This window comes from Phodopus roborovskii, unplaced genomic scaffold (assembly GCF_943737965.1).
Source record: "Phodopus roborovskii unplaced genomic scaffold, PHOROB, whole genome shotgun sequence".
Lineage (NCBI taxonomy): Eukaryota > Metazoa > Chordata > Mammalia > Rodentia > Cricetidae > Phodopus > Phodopus roborovskii.
This window is the reverse complement of record NW_026126585.1, coordinates 5,622,474-5,647,754: the sequence shown is the minus strand read 5'-3', so window position 1 is coordinate 5,647,754 and position 25,281 is coordinate 5,622,474. Positions and strand designations below refer to the sequence as shown.

General features: G+C 37.3%; 1 protein-coding gene across 2 annotated transcripts in view; it reads left to right on the top strand.

The window, feature by feature from the left end:
- Ptpn4 (protein tyrosine phosphatase non-receptor type 4) overlaps positions 1-25,281 on the top strand; it is a 120,546-nt gene that overhangs the window by 32,380 nt on the left and 62,885 nt on the right. Inside the window, exons 3-8 of one of the 2 annotated variants that reach the window (XM_051204040.1) lie at positions 10,726-10,833; positions 19,230-19,272; positions 19,370-19,448; positions 24,092-24,136; positions 24,526-24,578; positions 24,895-25,015. In XM_051204040.1, coding sequence (XP_051059997.1) covers positions 10,726-10,833; positions 19,230-19,272; positions 19,370-19,448; positions 24,092-24,136; positions 24,526-24,578; positions 24,895-25,015 — 449 coding nt within the window. Of the gene's footprint in view, positions 1-10,725; positions 10,834-19,229; positions 19,273-19,348; positions 19,449-24,091; positions 24,137-24,525; positions 24,579-24,894; positions 25,016-25,281 lie in introns of both variants that reach the window. The other variant, XM_051204039.1, reaches the window with a different exon arrangement.

The window sequence follows — 25,281 nt, the reverse complement described above, 5'->3', positions numbered from 1 at the left end:
TACTATGTTTTGTTTATTCTTATGTCTACTTGATTGACGAGTTATTTCTGTTTTTTGCTTATTGTGAATAATGGTATGAAGATATCATACACTGCTGTATAAGTTTTGGTTTTACTTTCTTTGGAGTATTTATAATCAACTCCTGGCAGCATTATACTAGAGTTTAGTTACTTTTTCTATTTGACACCCTTTTCTCTTTTGAAAGTACAGTATTCCCTGTAGGTATCATTAAGTGGTGATGTGTGAATATTGGGGTATCTTTGAGAGTTATGAAACCTTTCATAATTCTTAGGTGAGCTTATCTAGGGAGCTGGCCAGTTGCTTTTTTCCCTTGTGAATCTAAAAAGTGAAATGTATTGACCATGGAGGGGGTTTATAAAGAAGTATTTATTATATACTATATTATATATTATATATCCTGTATAGCATGGAGGACTGGAATACCACTGAGCCTCACTGCCTTGGTGTTATGTTGTTGAAGACTTCACTGTATAGAGGAGGAAGGAGGGAATGCACTGGTCAGTTTAGTTCCCATTCTGGGTGTTGAGGTACAGTATGGCCTCTAGGAAAAGGATATTTCAGAAGGGGAAAGAGATGAGGAGAAGCTAGGACCCTTTCTTGCCATCTGTGCCTCTGGAAACGGTAAGGCTATCACCAGGCTCAAGGACAGTTCTGGGTATTAAGCATAAAGAAACTGGTCATTTTTCTTTTTAAAATTGATTTGTATCTGTGTGTGTGCCATGGAAGCCAGAAGAGGGAGTCAGATCCCCTTGAACTGGAGTTACATGGCAGTTGTGAGCCACCTGATGTAGGCTGTGGGGCTTTGGGGTCTTTTTACACTTAACTGCCTCTCCAGTTTCTGCCTCCTGTTCTCCTATCAGTGACATTGTACTGTAGTTTACATTATATACTTTTTGTAACTACCTTGTTACACACCAGTTAAAAATTGTTATGATCTCAGCAAATTATGTATTTATCATCTTTTAGTATAATGGCTTTAGCAAGACTTTTACCTTTTCATTTATAAGCAGAGTCAATTTTATTTGGTAAAGATCTCTCCACATTTCTAAGGCCAATAGAGCCCAAGGAAAACACATACATACAGTAAAGTTCTGCCATCCCAGGATGGCAGAAAGTGCATAAGCAAGTCACTGATGCCTCTGAAACCTTTCTTCTGACCTTTGTTAGGTATCTACTGCTTTTAAATAGGATTCTGATCCTCATCAGATGAGAAGTTTCTTCCATCAAAGCACCGATGTCACTGAAGTTGTGAACTTATACATAATGCTTGCTTGCTTTCACTGTCCTTTCTCTTGCTTGCTAGCACTTAAACACACCTTCATGCTCTGTCTTTGTCGTTGACCCTTTGTTGATCCTCCTGACTCTGATAAGTGACATGAGGATGCCAGGCACCACGGATTTCTTCTGGGGTATCTGAGCACTGCTCCTTAAGCTCATAAATGACAGAACTGCTCAATACCCATCTCTTGGCTTGTTCTAGGTGTTTTTGCCCCCACTCAGCTTCTGTTTCATTATTATGTACTGGAACCAAGTATGGGGAGACATATTTAAACACGCCCTTTACAGATTACTTCCCTGAAGCCTAAGACTTGCCCTCCTCTGATTCATCTTCCTCTTCATTCCCAGAGCTCAACTTGTTTAGCGTATTGCTGGAATGGGGCTTAAAACTAAGTGGGTCTCTCTCACTGAGGCTACCTATCTCTGCATTCTTGACTAGTTTGTCAATTTAATACTTCAGTTTTTGATTCAAGGGATGAAGCTTTTTCTAAAGCCCTGTGAATCTCCATCAGCCTCAAAACTGCAGAGATCCTCCTAAGTCTTTGTCAGGATGAGGTGGCTCACAGCATAAGGTACATTAGCAATAGCTTGCCTTTCACTTCCAGAAGCTTAGCCATTTTTCCAGCTTGAGCCATTTTTGTGCTCCTGCGGTTAAAGTGCTCCTGGAGGGTTTCAAATGTGGTGCCGACTTTGACGTGTCTGACTCCAGCAAAGCGCACCCTTTTCACAGTCCTACCTTTTCCTTTTTAAAATTACATTTATTTGATTCCTTTAAGGTAGGAGCACATATACCTGGAGGTCAGAGGTTAACATGTGGGTCCCAGTGATTGAACTTAGGCCAGCAGACTTGATAGCACGTGCCTTTCTGTGGTGATGCATTGAGCCAGCTCCAGTTTGTATTTTATTTCACAATGCCCTTTGACTGTTTTTCTGTATAGGAACAGAAATTTGTATTTTATTATTTCATGAATATATTGCTGCTTTGTGTATGTTTGGAAAAATGCCTACTTGCATATCTAGCTAATTTTTACATCTTGTCAATTATTCTTTTCATATTCTGGATATAAGCCACTAGTTACTAGGTTAGGTATGTGATTTACAAATATCTTCCATTCTTCATTCTCTGGGTTATCTTTTCATGGTTTTGGTGGTTTCTTTTAATAGAAAAACTTTAGCCTTTGGATTCCAGCTGTCATATCTTAAAAAAAAAAAAATACCTGGTCCATGGTAGAATATGTTATTTTTTACATGATATCAGGTAGGGATCCAATTTTATTCTTTTGTCCATGGATATCCACTTACCCTAGCATCGTCTATTAAAAGGATAGTTCATTCCTATCTGGATGTTCGTAGCTTTTGTAACAACAAATGTAATAGTTGATTTCTGGACTCTCAGTTCTTTCCTACTTGAATGTCTGTTATTATGAGAGTATCACATTATCTTGATTTCTGTAGTTTTGTAGAAAATTTCAAAGTTGGGAAATATGAGTTCTCCAGCATTGTTCTTTTCTGTTTTTCATAAGTTTACATTTAAGATTACTGTCTTGGGATTGGGGAGATGGTTCAAGTGATTAAGAACATATTGCTCTTACAGAGAATCAGGTCCAGTTCCCAGCATCCAGCTCCTTCCTGGTGGTGGATTGGCCACTTTTGTCATTTATATTACCTCTTTGTCTCTTAATATCTATTGCTCTGAGGTCCTCTTTATCGGATACTAATATAGGCCCGCTTATGTTTCATGTTTGCATGGTTTATGTTTTTCCTTATTCATCATTTACTTTCAACCTATTTGTATCATTATATGATTTATCTAAGAGACTTAAAATATATGAGTTATGCCTGTGTGTGTTTAACCAAAAAAAGTACATATATATATATATATATATATCTCTAACACACAATAAAAATAAGTAAAACTTGAGTGCATATTGTACTGGGGCTTGCTAAAAAGCAAGCACTTTGGTTTTATCCCACATGTGCAACAATGTGCAATCTGTGAGTCCAAATAAAGCCAAATACTTTATAAAGAACATTCTATGAAAAGCCTGCATTGTAGATGACAGCATGCTCAATGTTAGATAAAATGAGGGAAATAGAACAAAGAGGCTTTCCTGCCTCCATATGGAATCTATGTAAGTCATCCTTAAAGTTTGTAACTATAACACTGGCTTAATATGAGTCTGAAGTTTTAATTTTATACTATTTACTGTTTATAGAATCCTTACATTGATTTTAAAAAGTCAAGGAACATACTCTTTTAATAAAAAAAAATTAAAATTACATGTGTCTGGATATTTTGCTTAGATCATGTCTGCACCGCATATGGAGTGCTTTCAGGGGTCAGAAGAGGGCGTAGAGACACCTAGAACTGTAGTTATAGACGGTCCGAAGCCACCATGTGGGTGATGGGAAATGAACCTGAATCTTCTGGAACAGCAACAAGTGCTCTTAATCGCCACTCTAGTCACAATGAACATAGTCTTAAGGCTGACTAGAAATGAGTCACAGAGTTAATGCTTATGGGAAGACAAGAACATAGTCCAAAAATTATAAGACACAATAGAGAAATAAATTTCATTAATAGCTAGAGTTGGCAGGACTCGATTATACCTGTTTTGACTTACAACTATAGAAATTTAAAACTTAAATGAGTAAGGCTACACAAATGTAAGACAATTACATTTTATCCAGCACATCTTGATATTTTGTAGCAGACTTTTTATTATCTAGTTTGCTAGACTGCCTGGAAAGTAACTTGGTATTTTAGAGTAGGCTATCTGAAGTCAAAGTCGTTATGAATTGTCAGTCTGAATACTGATCTTAAGTGTGAGGACTAAATGTGAATAGCCTTCCATTTTTAACAAAAGAAAAATAAATATACAGAATTCTGGAATCAGTAACCTCAGATAGCTTATAACCCTTCACTTACTACAAGGTCTTTGTGAGTCTATGGTCTATGCCCCATCCACTTCATCTCTAAACACTATGGTTATTTTTGACAATAACAGAATCAGACCAAATGCATTTATTAACAGGAATGTCTGGCGATAGTATTCAGTATGTGTTAGCTATTGTTAACATTCTTATTAGAAATTTAGCTATATTTAACGTCTATATTAGGGCCTCCTTTTCTATAGAGAAAAGTTTTACATAGTTTTACCAACACTAAAAGTATGAGAAAGTTTCATAATACACAGAAATGTTTAGTTTTAAAAAAGTATTTTGTATGACATGTTTTAATTCCTTGTGTATGTATGTGATTGTGCCTGTGGGGGTGAGAAGACAATTGGTGAGAGTTCATTCTGTCCTTCCACCATGGATTCAAACTCGGGTCATCAGGCATCATTGGCAGCAAGAACCTCTTTGCCATTAAGCTATCTCACCAGCCCTACCTTTTTAAAAAGGTTCAGTTTATGCTTTATTTTTTTTCCACTTATATTTTATGAATGAATTCAAGGTAGGAAAAAAATCCATTGTCACAGTGTGTGTGTGTGTGTGTGTGTGTGCGCGCGCGCGCGCGCACGCACAATATTAACCATGGGTAAACCTTATCAAAAACCACTGTCTTTTGATGTTCCTATTGTCTGTTAGGAAGATCTATTCCCAGAGGTGTTCTTCACTCAGAAGGGTGATCAGAGTCTATCTTCTGGTAATGGTTGAAGGATTTTGGTCTTTTAAGAGCTATTATAATGTGCTGTTGTGCTAAATATGGAGGGAACTCTCCTCGTTGTTCTGCTGGTCTTCATGAAAGCATCTTTAACAATAGGTACCCCAAAGACCACCTAGGTTAGATGATTACATTTAAAATGCAGAATCCTTTTTTATTTTCCAGTGAAAATAAGTACAATACATGAGTTATGTGACCTATGTATGTATAATGGATCAAGTTATAGTTAACTGCAAGGAGCCCAATTTGACCTTGAACTATCCCTCTTCAGTATATCAGCCCCTAAGTACACTCATTCCACTTTAGATTCTATACAACATAGCTCTAATGCTGTTGAAGTAATAGTTTTCATAGTTTAGGGTCAATAAACTGTCTTACATAGGAACACAAACTCACAAGCAACAAATCAGCCAATAAAGAATAGATGTATTTTCTGTTCAACTTTTGCTATTCTGCTTTCCAAAGAGTGTAAGTACTCCCTGTCTTAAGTCTGCAGAGCTGGTGCTCAGCGTTCCCTTCAGCCAGGTCTCAACACATCTCTCCCTGTTCTAAGCCTACCAGCAAGGATCTTTAAGTGAGGCAGTTATTAGTAACAAAACTAAACACTTTCTGTCAGGGATAGCCTTTACTGCTGAAAGCACAGCTTACCCTAAGTTATCTGTAGTATTACCCTTTGAGCTTCAGTGATCCTCCCAAACGTTTTGTTCTTTTACTGGTTCTTATGTGAAACAAAAACTGAAGGGCTGCAATACTCGCAGAAGGCCTAAAATTACACAAACTTTAGAATTGCTTCACTGTACTATTTTGTCATTCACTGACTCAGCTAATGAAATATTAATTAACTGGCTATTTAAAGCAGCCTACTGAGAATTGTTAGTTCATGGTGAGGCTCCTCTTCAGCTGTTTTCATTTTATTCTCATGTGGGCAATTTCATCTGCTCTATTTATCACCTTTCAGTGGCACTCTGTAAAGAATATGACTGTTCTGCCCATTGCCTGGCCTTACAGGCTTTCCTTTAAAATGTGGGGAGAAACCATTGTTATCTTGGAACTCCTATAATCTGCGTGCCCACAGAAATATGTGGTCAAAGCCGTGGTTTTGCTGCCAGCCTGAGTGGTAGTTGGACTCTCTTGCACCAAGTAGCCTCCTTGTGCCTGATACTGCTGGGTTCAGGGAAAATGCTTCTCTAGGTGGTCTTGTGCAATCAAGGTGTCGAGAAACACTCTCTACTCAAGGGAAATCCTTTCCAGTGAGTTTATACTTATATTCTTGACCCTGGCATGAGTGGTAGGCAGTCTCACTGACATCAATGGCATGATCAGGGCATCTCCCTTGTTTTCCTGATATAAAAACTTGGCTTTCTTTGATGCCTCCGGTTTCGTTAACAACCACAGCCTTATTGTCAGCATAATTAAATGCAAGGCTCATAATTTTCTGGCCAAATCACAAATTTTTCTAATCTTCCTGTTTTGTTCCTTGCTTCAAAACACATCAAAGCAAACAAACAAAAAACCCAAAAGAAACAGCCAGCAATGACTGTTCCACATAACCCGAGTACTGGATTTCCTCCATCAGGTTTAAATGCTGCTTCCCTGAAAGTCTCAGGGAACAGACAAAATGCCAGCAAGTTCTTTGCCATGAATAGCCTTTAGTCCATTGTCCAAAACCCCATGGACCTGGTGTTGACAGTCTGTATTTCTGGTGCCCTTTTACCACCTTTAAGTACTCCTTGCTTTAGCCTCTTCAGCTCTTATCACCAAAATTTCCCACATTTCTCCCTTAAATGAATCCCTCATGCTTTAGAACCCTATGTTAGGTAAACACAGCATCTACCGCACTTTTCTGCTTCCAGTGTTCAATTAGTTTTTCACAGCTGGGCCAAACAAACAAACAAACAAACAAAATAGAGAAAGGACTTATTTTGATTCCATTGTCTCTTGGCTGTGGTTAGGCCAAACATCATAATGGGATCTGAGTAGAACAAAGCTGCTTTCTTCCTGGAAACCAAGAAGCAGAAAGACAGGAAGGATCTAGGGCAAGATGGAGCTCCTAGTGATCTTATTTCTTCCACCTCCTAAAATTTCCAGAACCTCCCCAAATAGCACCCCCAGCTGAGGGCCCTCTCTTCAACATATGAGCCTGCGGAGGATGTTTCATATCTGAACCATAAAATGGACACATGTTTGTTTCTTGTGATGCCTGCGTGACCTCTGCACACTACCAGCAAGAGGGCTGTCATTATATAAGGTCCTTTTTCTTAATACTTTCAGAACCATGAGTCAAAATAACCAATCTGTTTTATTGTGGTGTTGACAACAGAAAGTTAATGAAGCAAGGAATGAGTAGATTGCTCTTTTTTTCATTTGTATTTTTAAAATAAAGAGCCCCCGCATTTTCCAATGTGGCCACATTAGGAAGAGGGACAAAGAAATCCAGGGAACCCCCAACTCCAGCTTCCTCTTTCAAAGTTTATTTTCATTTAATGTATTTGAGTGTTTTACCTATATGTATTTATGTGAACCATGTGCATTAGTGCTCATGAGGGCCAGAGTAGGGCATCAAATCCCCTGGAACTGGAGTTACAGGTGGGTGTGAGCCGTCATGTGGGTGTGGGGGGACTGAACACAGGGCCTCTACAAGAGCAGCCCATGGGTGCTCTCAACTGCTGAATCATCTCACTAGCCTCTTAGTTGTGTTTTTAAAGTTGTCCTAATGTTCTTTCTTTCAAAGTGCATTGTTTTTGAAACTAAACTTAAATCAGCAAGTGGCACCACCAGGATCCATTTGCTAATCAAGACACATAAACACAACATTTTTGATGTGTCGTTTTTTTCTCACCATAGTCATCATTTACCTTTTCACCAATCTGCTATTCTGTAATAGGTCCATTTTTTCATTTTGTCATCTTTGATAATCTGATTTAGGTCACTTCTTAGTTTAGTACAATTATTTCTTACTTGAACTTTCTGTCTTTACTTTTTAGATTTATTTATTTTTTGGTTTTGCTGCACATTTGCCTGTGTACCATGCGTGTGTGTTGTGCCCATAGAGGCCAGAAGAGGGGTTCAGATCTCCTGAACCAGAGTGTGGATGGGTGTAAGCCACGTGTGAGTGTTGGAAACTGAACCCAGGTCCTCTGCAAAAGCAACAAATGCACTAAGCCATCTTTCTATTCCCTTCTGTCTTTATTCTTAACATCTCCATTTCACTGCACAAAGCCATGTGGCAGCTTTTAAGTTTTACATTTTAAAAACTTTTATGTGTTTCAATTAGTTCATTATCTGCATTTCAACTCCCTCTTGTTCAGAAGAGTGCATTTTGATTCACCATAGTAGCTTTAAAAAGCAATGCTTACTTAGTCTTTTCCCTAGAGCAATTAATCAGAATGGGAAAAAGGGAGAGGAGATTGTAGCAGCACTTAATTTTGTTTTTAATGCAGGTAAACAAATGGGCACCAGTATTGAGTAGTACTATTTGAAGCACATACTTCCTTCCATTGGTTGTCAGTCTCAACAGTTTTGATCAGTCAGACATGATGCATAGTCTTTTTTGTGTGGTAATCTTACAAGTATGTTTGTTCTCTTGAACATAGTCATGTATGGGTATGGATCTTGGAGTTGCTGGTAATGCTGCTCAAGGCCCACAAATCCAGCCAGAACTGGAATGCAGGAAGGCAGAAGGGAGGGAACCTAGTTCCTGATTTCCTCTCATTGGCTGATTTAGCTCTGGGATCTGTTCTACCTTTATATTTTATATTATGAGAAAAATAAATGTCCGTTCAGCGCTGAGACTTTAGAGTCTTTCTGACTATTCTAGCCAGTGAGAAGAAATAATAGTGGTAAAATATGCCATACTGTTTTCTAGTGAACACGTTAATGTGTTTAAGCTATTTCTTTCAATGTTAGACTTTATTCTGATGTTTAGGTATCCCTGAAATAGTTGATACAGTTACTGTTTTTGCTTAATACTTACAAGTTTAGGCTGGCGTGGATGGCTCTTGGTTATAAAGCATGCAAATATGAAGACCTGAAATTAGATCCTCAGTACTCAGATTAAAAAGCCAGCATAGCAGCCCCTGTCTGTAACTCCATCCTTGAGTATGGAGGCAGGGGGATCATAGGGAGTTTCTGGGCATCCAGTCTGTCCTAATGGTGAACTCCAGCTTCATCAGTGATAGATCCTGACTCAAAAATAAGAGAGGCAGGGGAGGTCGCTCAGCAGGTAGAGGTGTTTGTTGACAATCTTGACCACCTGAGGTCAGTCACTGGAACTCACATGGTAGAGGGGCAGAACTGACTCCTGAAAGGTGAACTCTTACCTTCACATTTGTGCTGTGGCATGTACATGTGCACCTGTGTAGACACATAGATAAATGTAAAAATAATGCAAAAGATAAAAAGATGCTAAGCACAATAGAGGAGATATCTAATATCTTACTCTGACTTCCACATGAACACACTCAGATGGGTACTTCTGCGTACACACACAGATAGGTACATCCATGCGCGCGCACACACACGCACACACACATGGGTGCTTCTGCATGCACACACAGATAGGTTCGTTCATGTGTACACACACACACACACACACACACACACACGGGTGCTTCTGCATGCACACACAGATAGGTTCGTCCATGTGTACACACACACACACATACACACACACACACACGGGTGCTTCTGCATGCACACACAGATAGGTACGTCCATGTACACACACACACACACACACACACACACACACACACACACACACACAAACACGGGTGCTTCTGCATGCACACACAGATAGGTACGTCCATGTACACACACACACACACAAACACGGGTGCTTCTGCATGCACACACAGATAGGTACGTACATGTACACACACACACACACACACAAACACGGGTGCTTCTGCATGCACACACAATTTTCTAATGGTTTCCCTACAAATTGTGTCATATTATAGTTCTGTAGTTAAGTTATTGGATTTTATTTTTTATCATATACTCATGGAATATCATTGTGATTTCTCATTTTAATTTGTATTATTAATGTTGTTAATTTGTGTTTTATCTATTAGTTTTTACTCATTTAGTAAATTGTTCAGTCATGTCTTTTATGTCATATTTAGTAACTATGGAACATGGGAATAACAATGTCTACATTATTGAATTGATAAGGTTAAACTTAGATATTTTCTAAAATTCTATAAGTAATTGTAAAGTTATATCCTGTCAAATCAAAGGCCTTTCTCCAATTTCTTGAAAAGTTTTTCCATTTGCCTCTTTTTATGACTTCTACACAAAACTGTATTTTAAACCATAGTCAACTTTCTAGCCATATTTCAGTGTATGACTAAAAGACATAGAGAGATAGCATAGACATATATGCATATACACACATATGTACATATATATGCATACATACTTTACTGTGGCAACAATATAAAATAACAATAATGCCTTGATAATAGTCAACAGGAGGTATTTTCAAGTAAAGGTTTCTTATCTTCATATTTGTTTTCTCCTTCAAGTACTCACATGCGGAGTTTTATTCCCAACCAAGTCATTGGTATAAAAAACAATGGCCATTGTAGTAAAAAAGGTTAAAAAACATAAAGCATCAGGTGTAATGGCACACGCCTTTAATACTAGCACTTGGGAGGCAGAGGCAGATGGATCTTTGAGTTCAAGACCAGTCTTAAAGAAAAGAAATAGCATAAAATCAGCCTATTAAAGATGGTTCTATATTATTTTTCTTCCAGAAACATGATCAGGGACAAGTTCTGTTGGATATAGTCTTCAAGCATCTTGACTTGACTGAGCGAGACTATTTTGGTTTACAGTTGGCTGATGATTCCACAGATAACCCAGTAAGTTCAAGCAGTTGCCTTTCATTTCCTTGTAGTTTTTCTGTATTCATTGTATAAAGCCCTTTCTGATTTAATGAGTTTTAGCATTTTTAATTGAATAATTAGATTCACTGCTTTTGTCTGTTCTACTTTTCTTGTTGTTTTGAGGTATCTGAGTCTATTTCTTTTCCATATTTATAGTTATAAGTCAACTTGTAAGTGTAGTACTAGTTTCACTGCGTCTCTGACAATTAAAAAGTTAGGGTAAGGCCTCGTGATCTAAAGAGAGGAAACCTTTAGATCACTAGTTCTCAACCTGTGGGTCATGACCCCTTTGACAAACTTCTATCTCCAGAAATATTTACATTATAATTCATAACACTAGCAAAGTTACTGTTATGAAGTAGCAATGAAAATAGTTTTGTGGTGGGTGTCACCACAGCATGAGTAATTGTATTAAAGGGTTGCAGCAGTGAAAAGGTCGAGAACCACTGCTTTAGGTGTACATGAGTTTACTAAAATGAAACTGGAGTTGTTTGGTGATATTCATGGATATTCTAACAAAAGTCTTAATGTGTTAGTGGAAAATTTTGAAGTAAGAATATCATATAAAGATACTTCTTAAATGAGATACTCCATTTCAGAGCTGTGCAAATCCTCAGTCTTAATCTCCTTAGGTTTCTACCTTCTTTTTAGTCTCTCAGTCATGGTTCTTCTGGTTAGAAACACCAGGTCAGACAAATAGAGGGTAGGATGTGGTGAATCATAGAGATGTTCACTTTGACAATTAAGCATGATACACTGCTCCAAAGAAATATACGTATTGAGAACATAGAAGAAGGATATACTTCATTTTAGCTGAATTCTTTGTAATTTTATGTGGTTAGATGTGATAGAATTGACAAAACATGCTGTCCTTTTGATTAATGGAACAGAGTATTTGGGGGGGGGCTTTTGTTTGTTTTTTCCCCTCTGTTCAAACATAAAGTGTTGGTTATGGAGCCCACACTGGCCTCATACTCAGTCCTCAGCCTCCTGGTGTTGAGATACAGGTGTGTGCTACCACACCTGGTCAAGAGGAGTGTCTTTTGAGAGAAATACTATGCTATTTAAAGAATTAGCAGATTGAAGTCAGGGGTCTCTGAATCAGTGTTTTACTGTCCTATTTATGGGGCTGGAGAGATGGCTCAGCTAGCTTACTCCTCCTGCAGAGGACCAGGATTTGGTTTCCAGCACTCACATGACAGCTCCACAACACCCAGTAACTCTAGTTCTATGGGATTTGATGCCCTCTTCTGGCCTCTATGGGTTCTTACTCACATAGTACACAAATACATAAACGTAAGTTAGATTCCAAATTCTATTATAAGGCTGTTTTAATATAATAGTTATAGAATTTTAAATCTTAAAAGAAGCTTTTCCAGTATAACACTCATATTTTTAGAAGTCTTTATTTGAATCCACACACTTAAAGCCTTAGTTACTTCTGACATTAATAAAACCAAGAACTTGGTTCTCCTAATTCCCTGAACTCATTTTTCATACAGAACTGTTATTTCTACCATTGAACTTTATATTTAAATATTCAGAAAGAGCTATTTAATGCCAGAATGTTTCCAAGAAAGAGACTTAAGAGTTCAATTCTTACATTGTTTCACTGTTAATTGGTGTGTGTGTGTGTGTGTGTGTGTGTGTGTGTGTGTGTGTGTTGCATGCATGTGAATGTGTGGGTATGTAGGACAGAGCAGGAGATATGGGATTGAAAATGGGATGTAAATGAGTCCATATGACCCAAGATAAATGATTAACAGGTATTTATTAGGGAAGAACTTACACAATTAATAGTAAATAACCCCTGCGGTCTTCCTGCTCCTGAAGATCAGTCTCCTGAGTTCCAATTACTACCCAAGAGAGCAAAACAGCCCCTCCTCTTCCTTATAAGGGGTCATGCCTGCACACCTGAAGCCATGCCCCTAGGATGTGGCCACCAATGCAAGTTCACTGGTGAAACAAGATGCCACTACGTGGGATGTCTTACTCTTTCGTTCTCCACCTTGTCTCGTTGTTGCCTCCTCCTACTCCTCCTTCTCCTTTTTTTTAAAAAAAGATTTATTTATTCGTGTATACAGTGTTCTGCCTACATGTATACATACACACCAGAAGGGGGCACCAGATCTCAGTATAGATGTTTGTGAGCCACCATGAGGTTGTTGGAAATAGAACTCGGGACCTCTGGAAGACCAGTCAGTGCTCTCAACCTCTGAGCCATATCGCCAGCATCCTCTTTGCCTTAGTTTAAGATAGGATTTCTCACTGAACTGGAAGCTTACTGTTTAGACTAGGCTGGCTTACCAGCAAGCTTTCAGAATCTACCTGTCTCCATCCTCTAATTGCTGGGGTTACAGGCAGAAACTGTCAGGCTGAATTTTTTATGCAGGTGTTAAGAGTTCAAACTCAGGTCTTCATGCTTGTACAGTAAGCATTCTTATCCACTGAGCCATCTCCTCTGCCCTCCTGATTGTCAATGTGATGTTATCCTAAGGTGTTGAGGGGTAATTAATATATTAAAAGAAAGGGATTCCATTCCTTAAAGAGAAAGGAATAAGGAGTGATATTTATGAAGCATCTGTTGTAGTTAATCAACTGTTTTACATATACTATCTCATTTAGTTCTTACTATGATTAAGAAGTATAAGTAAATTTTTAAGTGAAAAATAAGTGCTTACAAGCTGGGTGGTGATGGTGCACCACCTTTATTCTATTCTCAGCACTCAGGAGGCAGAGGCAGGTGGATCTCTGTGAGTTCAAGGCCAGTCTAGTGTATAAGCTAGTTCCAGGACAGCTAGAGCTACAGAAAAAAACTGTGCCCTGAAAAACCAAAGTAAATAAACAAAACTATCTTATTCCTTTATATAAATCCCAGAGAACTCAATTATGTCACACTCTTGTATGTTTATAAACACTTATTGAAGTCATTTGTTTCATTATTCCTAATGTGCACTGGTAAATCATTACATCATGTAGGCACTTTTATTTTTCCCAGTCTACTCAGTCTTTATTCTTTTTTGTTGTTGTTCATTATCACATAGCAAGGGATCACTAGGATGGTGCTGAATAGCAATGGTAGGGAGGTAACTTGGTCTTCTTCATTTGAAGGAAGTATTGTGGACCTTAGGATTTTTTTAACTACACATAATTAAGCATCGTTTATATAGAATAAAATTTATATCCATTCATAATAAAAAACCTTAAGAAAAAGTACCCTTTCACTATGAAAAAGGATATTTGCTAAACACTGCCTGATAGGCTTTAGGAAGCTGAAAGGTTATTATGCATCCACTGGAATCACTGAATTAAATACTTCTAGTCAGCCTGCTGGCCCAGGTAAGAATTTCAAGGTGGTGCATTCAGCTCCTTGAGAAACTGAGTTAGAGCATAGCTTCAGGGACCTTACAAGGATAGTGGAAAAGTTTAAGGCCAGCCTTGAGACCCTATTTCAAAGTAGAGAAAGGCTTGAGAATATAGTCTTGTGGTAATACATTTGCATAGCATGTATAAAGCCTCTGGTTCAGTCCCCAGAACCACAGCATAGACAGATTGATGATTAATAAATTATTAACAAATTTTGTTAGTAATACAATACAAAAGAAAATTTCTTGTAAACAGTGGTTTGTTTTTATTATTTCAGTATCAAGGATGCCACGGAAGAAGGGTGTGAATACTTTTTGTGTGTGTATGTGGATACAGGTGTGCCACAGCATTTAGAGAGCAACTTGGTAGTAGTTAGTACTCTTTTTACTATTTGGCTCCCAGGTATTTATCTTGGGTGGTCAGGTTTTACCAAGCCATTTTGTTGGTACTCTACTCATTTTTTTAAAGTTTCCAGCTGTTTGTTTTTTGTTGTTGTTGGTAGGATGCTCTTGGGTCTTTTTATACAGGTGTATTTCATCTTTCAGCAAAAATTGGGGTGGCTTGTATATCTCTGCTTGTTTGGACCTTAGCTTTTTTCCACTGATTTTTTTTTTTTTTTTTCCTTTTAGAATTCACCTTCAGTTATTGAAGGTTCTTGCTTCCTAACTGTCTTCTGACATCTCAAGCATGTTGCTTGTCTCATAAACACCTAGAGCTTGCCCTTGGGCTAAAAACTGGAAAAGTGTGAATCTCACCCACTATGATTTTCTGTTTTTCAACTTTGGTTTTCAACCCCAAGAATGGTACTATTTGTTTATCTTTACAGATTACTTTTCCCAGTATAAAATATGTTTTATTTACCTGGATAAACCTATTTTATAATGTTACCTTCCTTCAAATGTCTTGTTTTTCAACTGTTTCTTTATCCACTTTTGATTACTTTTAACATCACATGGTACACCTATGCTGGTATTTACTTACCATTAACAAAATTTTAAGGCTGCCGTAGGAAATGGAATCTTAAAAAAAAAAAAAAAAAAATCAAACCAGAGGAATACCTCTAGAAAGTGGGGAGAAAAAAGAGAATAAAGATATTATTTGAAGAAGTTAATGACATAAGAAGCTCCCCAAATTTGAAGAAACATCTGAGTGTTTAAAAATGGTTGGCAAGCAGAGAATCTTGAAAGAAGTGAGAAAAAAATATCTGAGCATATATAGAGGGTCCTCAACATAGTAGGAGATTTCTTGATAGAATACTTGTAAGCCTGAGGCAATGAAATAATATAGTTAATATACTGGATGGAAACTACAGTGAACTGACCAAATATCTATCCAACAAAGTTACTTCAGATGTCAGGAATTCAAGTATAGCACTTGGAGGCTAAAACGGGAGGATTGGGAGGTAAAGCCTAGCTGGCTACTTAGTAAGTGTGGTAGTTTTAATAGGAAAGGCCCGAATAGACTCAGGTGTTTAACTACTTGAGTGTTTAAACTCAAGTCCACGGGTGTGTGTGTGAGTGTGAGTGTGTGTGTGGCACTATTAGGAGGTGTAGCCTTGTTGGAGTAGGCGTGGCTTTGTGGAGGAAGTGAGTCTCTAGGGGGTGGACTTTGAGGTCTCAGAAGCTCAAACCACTTCTCTGCTTGCTGGCCCAGATCAAGGTGTAGAACTATCAGCCGTTTTGCCACCGCCATGCTCCCTGACATGACGATGATAGACTGAACCTCTGAACTATAAGTCCCAATGAAACGCTCTCCTTTATAAGAATTGCCATGGCCATGGAGTCTCTTCACAGCAATAAAACCCTAACTAAGACAGATTCTGTCTCACAAAACAAAATAGGTGGAAGTTAAGGTATTCTCAGATAAATCATAGTTGAGGGAGTACATTACCACTAGATTTACCTTAACTGCTTAAGGTATATCCTTCAAGTTGAAATGGAAAAATACTAGACAGTATAGCGGAGCTTTACTAAAAGTTTCCCACTTTTGTATTGCTGTGACAAGACACTGAAGAAAATAATTGTTTCAGCTTACAATTCATGCGGTGTGAGTTCATCATGATATGGAAGACCTATAGAGTAGAGCAGTTCACATCTTCGTGGACCAGTTTATACTAGATAAACATGGACACTCAATGTCACAATATAGTGGCAGCTTATTAATCCTTCACCAACTATTGAGAGTCAAACTATATATTTGGTCTTTTCTCTGAAGGTAGAAAAATATTCTCAGAAAATTTTATAGAGAATTTCAAATAAAAATAAGTATTTGACAAATAGATGCCAACATTTGAAGGAAGTCAACACTGTGAAATAGATTTATCCAAGTGAATAAACCATATTTTGTATTGGGAAGAGTGATCTGTAAAGATATACAAGTAGTACCAGTCTTGGTTAAGTAGATGAGTTGAGTTTTTATGTATGTATACATAGAGCAGGGCTTGTCACATTAATAAGTATTTAATAACTACTAAAATAAAGTATCTTTTGGGCTGGGGGACTGCTTCAGTTAGTTAAGTGCTTGCCATGCCTAATGAGGACTAGAGTTTGGTATTACAGAAACCGTATGAAAAGCTGAGCACAGCAGCACATGCTTATAATCCCAACAGCAAGGAAGCAGAAACATGAAGAGCCTGCAACTTACTGGCCTGGTTTCAAAAAATAAAATGGAGGGTCCGCAAGATGGCTCAGTGGGTAAAGGTGCTTACTGCCCTACCTTACTGCTGTACCTGAGGACCCAAGTCTGATCCCTGGGACCCATGTGGTAGGAAGAGAGAACTGACTCTTGCAAGCAGTCCTTTGATCTCCATGTGCACACACAGTGGATTTATGTGCCCCCAAAAACATGTAATAATTTTTTAAAGTAAGGCATTGAATGATTGAGGAAGACACCCAGCATTGGTTTCTGCCTTCCGCATGCACCCAAAGAGACTCCAATGTGGCATGATTAGGGAAGGCATACCATTTATACAAGAAAAAACAATGAACAATTTTGGAAATTATAGTTACCATAGTTAAAAAAAAACAAACTAGCACTCACTAGCTAAGATACAGTAGATACTGTGGGAAACTAATGCTTTCAATATAGCAACAATAATATCAAATATAATCAGACAATCATATATCTTTTTCTAGTGGAACTTCTTCCAGAAAATGAGCATGTATTTGCCAAACAGAATTTATAATACCCAAGGCTTGAAAACAATTCCATACAAAAAAGTTTGTGCTTAGATGTTCATAGCACTATTACTCAAAAGAGCAGAATATCCTATCCACCCAGAAGTGGCACATCTATGGATTGAAATATTAATTGGCAGTAAAAAGCAGTTTGTGTTGCTTAGTTTTAGTTATCAATCAAATACAATCTAGAATCACCTGGTAAAGAAGTCCCAATGAGTGACTGTCTAAGTTGTCCTGTGGGTGTGTCTGTGTGAGGTTTTATTGAGTATGTTAATTGATATGGGAAAGAAAAAACCTAAAAGTAGGTGGCATCATTCCCTGAGTCTGAGTCTTAGACTGTACTAAAAAGAGAAAGTGAGCAAAGTGCAAACATGTATGCATTATTTTATTGCACTCTGCTCTTGACCATGGCTGTGACATAAATGGCTAGCTGCTTCAAACTCCTGCAGCTGTGACGGCCATTCTAGAGTGGACCAGGAACTGTGAGCTAAATCAAACCTTTTCTCCTTTAAGTTGCTCTTGTCAGGGTATTTGTATCACACATTTAGAAATGAAACTAAGACACAATGATGTAGCATTGTTCATTCATTAGGGTGGTTCTAATTTTAAAGTGTATGTTGTTGGGTACAGAGGTGTGGTGGCATAGCACTTTAGAGGCTCTGGCTGGAGGTTTATAAATTCAGAACCAACACTAACTCTAATAACCGAAGCAAAGTTTCAAAACCAGAGCCCAATCATCATACATTCATTTTGAATTCTTTAATTATGATCAAGATTGACTATTTTTATATATTTAAATGCATTTATTCCCTAGTTGTGAATTTACTGTCTGTCCATTGCCTTTTTTTTTTTTTTTTTTTCCTACTAATATTGGTCTTTTTTCTTATTGATGTATAAGATTCTTTGTGGGTTGATTTGTTGGACTTTTTTTGTTTCTTTTTGTTTTTCTACATTTAACAAATTGTGTGTGTGGTGGTGGTGGCATGCACCTGTGCCACATCCCATGTGTGGAGGCCAGAGGGCAACTTTTGAGAATCAAGTCTTCCTTCACAACATGAGTTTAGGGATTAAATTTGTGACATCAGACGTGGGTGCAAGTGCCATTTTCACTGAGCCATCTCGACAGCCTATTCCTAGTTTTTTGTTTGTGTTTCTTGATTTAATGATCTATTGTGAATGCTGTCATTTAACAGCCCAGTACCACATGTTATCAGTGTTCACCTTCATGGTTTTAATTAAGAACCTAAGTCCTGTCTTACTGATGTCACTCATAAGCACCATTAAGTTTCTCAATGCTTATTATAACACACATTATTTCTAAGCTTTGTCAGCTTTGCACATTTATTTAAGTATTTGTGTTTCTTATGTCAGAACATTTTAGTTCGAAGGAGAACCGAACAAGGAAATCACGATTTGGGTAGATTAATCTTACATTTAGATAATCATTAAAGTAAATGTAGTTTATGACTGTGCTAGTTCGTTGTGATATAACACTCTGAGCCAAAGTAACTCAGTGACAAAGGGTTTTATTTCATCTTATGCAAGGAACATCAAGGTTGGAGCCTGAACAGAACCCTGAAGGAGCTTTGTTTACTGGCTTGCTCCCAGGCTCGTGCTGGACTGCTTTCTAATGCAGCCCAGGTTCACCTGCCTAGGGATGGTACCCACCTTGTACATTATTAGCAATCACAAAACAATATTGCTTCAAATTTAATTTTTTTTAACCTAACCCTTTTCCAAAATACAGTCTTCAAATGGAATTGATGTACAATAACCGATATGCTAGTTTCTCAGGGAAAAGAGAAATCTCTGTTCTTTGTTTTTCAGAGGTGGCTGGATCCAAACAAACCAATAAGGAAGCAGCTAAAGAGTAAGCCTACCATTTACTTGGTGTTTTGCGAATATGCCTTATAAAGATGATGGACTAATATAATCTGATTAATTAGAGCTGTTTTTGTTAACTTTAGGAGGATCTCCTTACAGTTTGAACTTTAGAGTCAAATTCTTTGTAAGTGACCCCAACAAGTTACAAGAAGAGTATACAAGGTGGGTTTATGGAACTGTTTCTGTTGAAAACGTTGGCAAAGATCTAATGGGAAAAAGTGAAATTAACTAGGCAAAAATAAATCACCATGCTGAAAACTTGGACTTCTAATTTAACACACCGAAAAGGTTATAAATAGTCCAAAGGTAACTGTTTCCTCCCTGTTTTGATGACTCGGGAGCTTCCAGGAATTGGACACCCAGAGCCACCTTATCCAGCTACAAACAGCTGAAATTCAATGAGAAAATGAGGTGGCATTGGAATATATCCAAGGTATAAGAGTGTCTGGTGTATATGTTTTTCATGCATAAGCATATTCTAGGTTTTTTTCTTTCTTTTTATGGAGAACATAAAATTCCATAATAAATATGGGGAGAGAGACCAAAGGAAATACACTGGACTTTATAAGGGATGTTGCAGGGATAAGGCACGTTGGGCCTCTGTGTGCCCACCTGACTGCCTACTCTCAGCACATCGTCTTACTTGCGGAAGTACTCAAGAATGATCTGTAGGGGCCTTTCAGCCATGTACTTGAGAATTAGGTAAAATGTTTAGGGTAGAAGTAAAAGAAGTAACGACAGTCATACGGGAAGCTGAGTGACAGATAATCAATCCTATGCGTTTGGTGAAATGCAGAATTAATGATTTAAGTGAGAGCAGTTTGAATACTGTATCTTGTTTACACTTGTCATTATAAGAATGTAGGTGAGTGACATCACAATTACTTTAGTGGTGTGCTAGAATGGAGCCACAGGAGAATACAGCTGTTGAATTAGTCCACAGTGCCATTCCTCAGATTTCTGTGGAGTTTTCAATACTAAACCAAGCTTTAAAAAAAAGGTCATAGTTTGTAGGAGTCTTATCTGTTTGCTGATGTTGCTTTTATGATAATGAGAAAACACTGGAGTACAGGTGCTACATTAGACAGTTGGAATATCTGCAATAGTAATAGAATCCAGGCTAGTTTTTCTTGAAAAACAAAGTTGTTTAATTTACCATTGTAGCTCTTAGTTTTTGTTGTTGGTTTTTCTCCCTTTAAAACTATACTAAATCTAGCAAATGTGTTGTTGATGTTAAATATTTAAAATAAACTTTTATCGTTATAAATAATTATCTGGATACTAAAGTCCAAGGAAATTAGTCAGACTTAATGAACAATTTTAATTATAAAACAATATAACTATTCTAAGGTGAAAGTTTTAGGTAATCAGACATCAATAATTTTAAATTAGATTACTAGCATTTTTAATGTGTGTGAATGGTAATATAAACAATGAAAATGCTGTCATTTATATTGTTATTTCTATTAATGCTTTGATTAAATACTTGGCAAGAAGCAACTTAAGGGAAAGAGGCTCTTTTTGACTTGCAGTTTATGATTAATTACAGCCCATCATGACAGGGTGGGCATGGCATCAGGAGCATGAAGTAGCTCATGTTACTATGTCAGAAAGCAAGGAGAGAACTGGAAGTAGGCTGGGTTATCAAACCTCAAGGCTTGCATCCTCTGACTCACTTCCTCTAGCAGGGCTCTACCTCTTTAAGGCTCCACAGCTTTCTACAACAGCACTACCAGCTGGGTACCAAGTGTTCAAATTCCTGAGCCTGTGTGGATATTTCACATTCAAACAATAGCAGGGTTTAATATTTTATTCACATGGAAAACTGAATTTCCTCTTAGAACCTAAATGTGTGTTAATAGCATGTAATGGAAACAAAGAGGCTGTGTTTCATTGATAATTGAGTCACAACTTGGAGAGTAAAATTGTGTAAGCAGTTGAGAAATAACTTGTGCTCAAGCTATCAGTGTAGGAGATTATCTGTTTTCATTAGAAATAATGTTTAATTTCAAAGCTCTTTATGCCTTATAAGTGATGGGGGATGTCCTTCTCTATATGTTTCTCTTATTGGTTGATGAATAAAACACTATTTGGTCAATGAGTCAGGAAGATAAGCATGTTTAAGAGATGAGGAAAATTCTGGGAAAGATAGGCAGGAGCCCACCAGAGTTATGATGCTGCTGAAGGAATAGCACCATGCTCGGCATTACCGGGTAAGCCACAGCCTCATGGCAATACATAGATTGATAGAAATGGGTTAATAATTAAGACAGAGCTAGCCAGTAAGAAGCCCTAGTCATTGTCAGCAGTATTATAATTAATATGTCTCTGAGTGTTCATTTGGGGCAAGGCGGCTTCAGAACTGGGCGGGAAATCCCATAACATATAAGTATTGCTATTGGTAAATTGTGGTACAGACTACACTTTATTTAATCATTATAACTATACAAAAGTGATTCTCTACCCTGATTAGTAATTTATAGTCATTTGGAAGAGCTTTAAGCCACGGTAATTGTATATATCCCTAGATATTCTGTTGCAGTGTGACTCAGATGGCACCTGAGTCTTTAAAGACATGTGTCGTTCCTCATTCTAGTATTATAGCAAGGGAGCCAGGGCTAAGAAATACTTAGTGTGGGGCTGAGGAGGATGACTCAGTGTTCAAGCACCTGCTGTTCTTGCAGAGTACCCCACCTTGTTCTCAGCACCGTGTCAGGTGTCTCACAACTGCCTGCAACCCCTCTTCTAGGGGATCGAGAGTACTCTTCTGGCTTCTGTGGGCACATGTCCTCATGCACACATACCCACACACTGGTATACATACATACAGCAATGGTTTGCAGTTTTGTTTTTATAAGTTTTCTGTGTGCGCAAATATGTTTGTCTCTTTGTCTGCATATGTTTCCTGAGCTTTTCAGCTCTTTTCTTTTGTGTGTTTGTTTTGTCCTATTCTGGTTTATGTGTTTATTTTATGTTATATTTATTGTTGTTATTATCTAGATGCCTTTTTTCTAAATAGAGAGAAAGTGTATGTACTTGAGTGCATGGGGAAGAGGATCTGGGAGGAGTTTCGGGGATGGGAAAGTATAATCAGAATATAGTGTATGAAAAAAATCTATTTTCAGAAAAACGAGAGAAATATGTTAGTGTGATGGTCTTGATTAGTATCAGGTATCCCCTTAGCTACAGCTACTCATGCTTCAGGAGTAGTTTCAATTTCATGGAAAAAAAAAAAAAAAAAAAAAAAAAAAAGGAAGTTTGCTGTATTCCTTGCTTTGAGATAACATTCTGAGTTAGTGGGAAGGAAAACAGTGGCTTCAAAGTCTTCCATCATGTTAAATGTACTTCAATATTGGCAAGTACCAACATCATTAGAATTGAATTTTTAAAACTCCTAATGCATACACTCCTGTCAAATGATCTTCTTTCCCTTTACAAATGTAGGAACTAAGGCCTGCCCAAATTTTAGTAATTTGTCTCAAACAATAGGCTGCTTTAGAACTTGAATTCCTGTTTTTACTCTAATAATTAAATGTGTATTTAAATGATCTTTGATAATTTTAAGCATTATTTGGACTTTTACAATTCTATCAAGGGTTTATGTTGCCTTTAAATCACAGCTATAAAACTGGTTTTGTACCAAGGATCATTAAGTTTTCTTTCTTTTTAGTGATATTAGTCCTTATACATGGCAAGCATGTGCTCTGCCACTGACTCCTGCCCTCCGCCCCATCTTAACTTTTGATTATGAAACCAAATAGATCTGATAAAATTGTACTGTGTTGAATTAAGTAAATACTGTTAATGTTTTGAATTTTGACTTTTTAAAAGTTGAAAGAAGCCCTTAAACTCCCTGTTTAAGGTTTGAAATCATGAAATGTGTTTTTATGTCAATTCTATTCCGCACAGTTGATTTTTGTCCAGATATTGACTAGCCTATCCACTATCAGGGACGGGACAGTGCCATTTTGTGAACAACCCCAGCAGCGTGTTACAGCATACTGCTGTTCATGTTCCACTCTAATAGTAGGAGAATTTGAGTAATTTTCTGATAAAAGAGCATTCTTCACTCAGTGAAAGTGGACATTTGCTCTTCCACGGTAGTTTTGAGAACAAAATCATCTGCATGTAGGCTTTTTGTTGTAATTTAAGGAAAGCAGTGCTCGAAGGAAAGACACCACGCGGCAGGGTTCAAGCAGAGGGAGAGGGATCATAAAAAGGGGAAAGGGGAGCGGGAAAGGGAGAGGAGCAGCAGGAGCGAGGAAAAAAGGGGCAGAGAGAGAAAGAGAAAGGGGGGGAGAGAGAGAGAGAGAGAAGAGGAAGAGAGGAGGGCAGGGCCTTTTTAACAGGGAACATAGTGAATGTGCACAGGTGGTGCTCTTAGTGGCTGCAGCTGAGGGCGTGTCCTGTCAGAACCCCAAGGACAGGCCAGCAAAGATGCTCAATATTAACATATCAGTGATGCTTAAGTTGTCTGTGCTTCTAGTTCTTCTTGGATGCAATCCTCACTCTGTTGCTCCCAAGTCTCCTCCTCAGCCCCAGAAATCTGAGAAGTCTTGAGTAGTTTTATAATATATACAAGACATTCAAAATACAAAATTCCATATATTAATGAGTTTTAAAGACTTGTAGTTAATTCACAAAAGCCTATTTCTGGTGGTTTTTACCAATGTGTACATATACTGAGTTTATATGTGCTAATATGTAATTACAAAAGGAAGTATTTAGTTAATTTTGTTAATGTAAGCATAGAGTATATAGGTACTCAAATTGATTAATCTAGTAAATATCTTCTTTTTTTTAAGGTATCAATATTTTTTGCAAATTAAGCAAGACATTCTTACTGGAAGGTGAGCTATTTTTAAAATTTTTTTTTTACTAGTATAAAAATACTTTAAGTTCTGTATTAAGTAACTCATGATTGATTGCTGTAACAAATTATAAAATAGTTATATGTAGTATTTGTTCCTTTTATCAGACTTTTTAGAGAGACAGTCTATTTTTATTGTTTCACACATTGTCTTATAATGTAGCCTAGGTTGGCCTCAGACTGGCAGTCATCTCAAACTCATGAGTGTTGGGATCGTAGATATATGCCACAAAGCCCAGCTTAAGTAATTTAATGGTGGTTAAAATTAATGCATAGAGAAACTTCCAGTATCAGTAGTATAATGTAAACTACAGTACATTTGAAATTATATTTATCCTTGTTTGTGTATTTTCTCTTTTGTCTTTCTAGATTGCCCTGTCCTTGTAATACTGCTGCCCTTTTAGCTTCATTTGCTGTTCAGTGTAAGTTTCAGCTTACTTTTAAGTCAAGTAGCATAGGGTTTTGTAGCCTGTATTGATAATACGTTGCCAATAGGACAGGAGTTCTTCAGATGTGTAGAATGTAGGAAGTACTGGGGAAATGCAGCAGAATGTCTGGTTGCTTAGCAATTACTTTGATTCTTGAAATTTTTTATGATCTTGAGACCCAAAAGAATACGTTATTGTAACTTGTTTAATGTGGTTACATTAGAAGCATAAATATATACAAATTAACCACATTGCTGATTTGAGTATAATTAAAATATTTATTAAACATGATATTTTCTTTTCTTATTAGCTGAACTTGGAGACTACAATCAGTCAGAAAACTTGCCAGGCTACCTCTCAGATTATTCTTTCATTCCTAATCAACCTCAAGATTTTGAAAAAGAAATTGTGAAGTTACATCAGCAACACATGTAAGCGTTTATTTAATTTTCTGTTTATTTGATAAGCTTTATTGGCAAACTTTCTAGAAAGAAAAATGTTTTACATCATTCTTAATTTTATTATTGTGTTTATTTAATATAGAAATAACTACTATATAATATTATAAAGAAATATGGTGTAGATGATTTATACTGAAAGCATTTCATTGCTTATTTCACAAATATATGAGCCTTGCTTTTGTTTCTTTAACAGTCATAAATTATATTTAAACAGTTTATTTGCTTTTATGTAACAT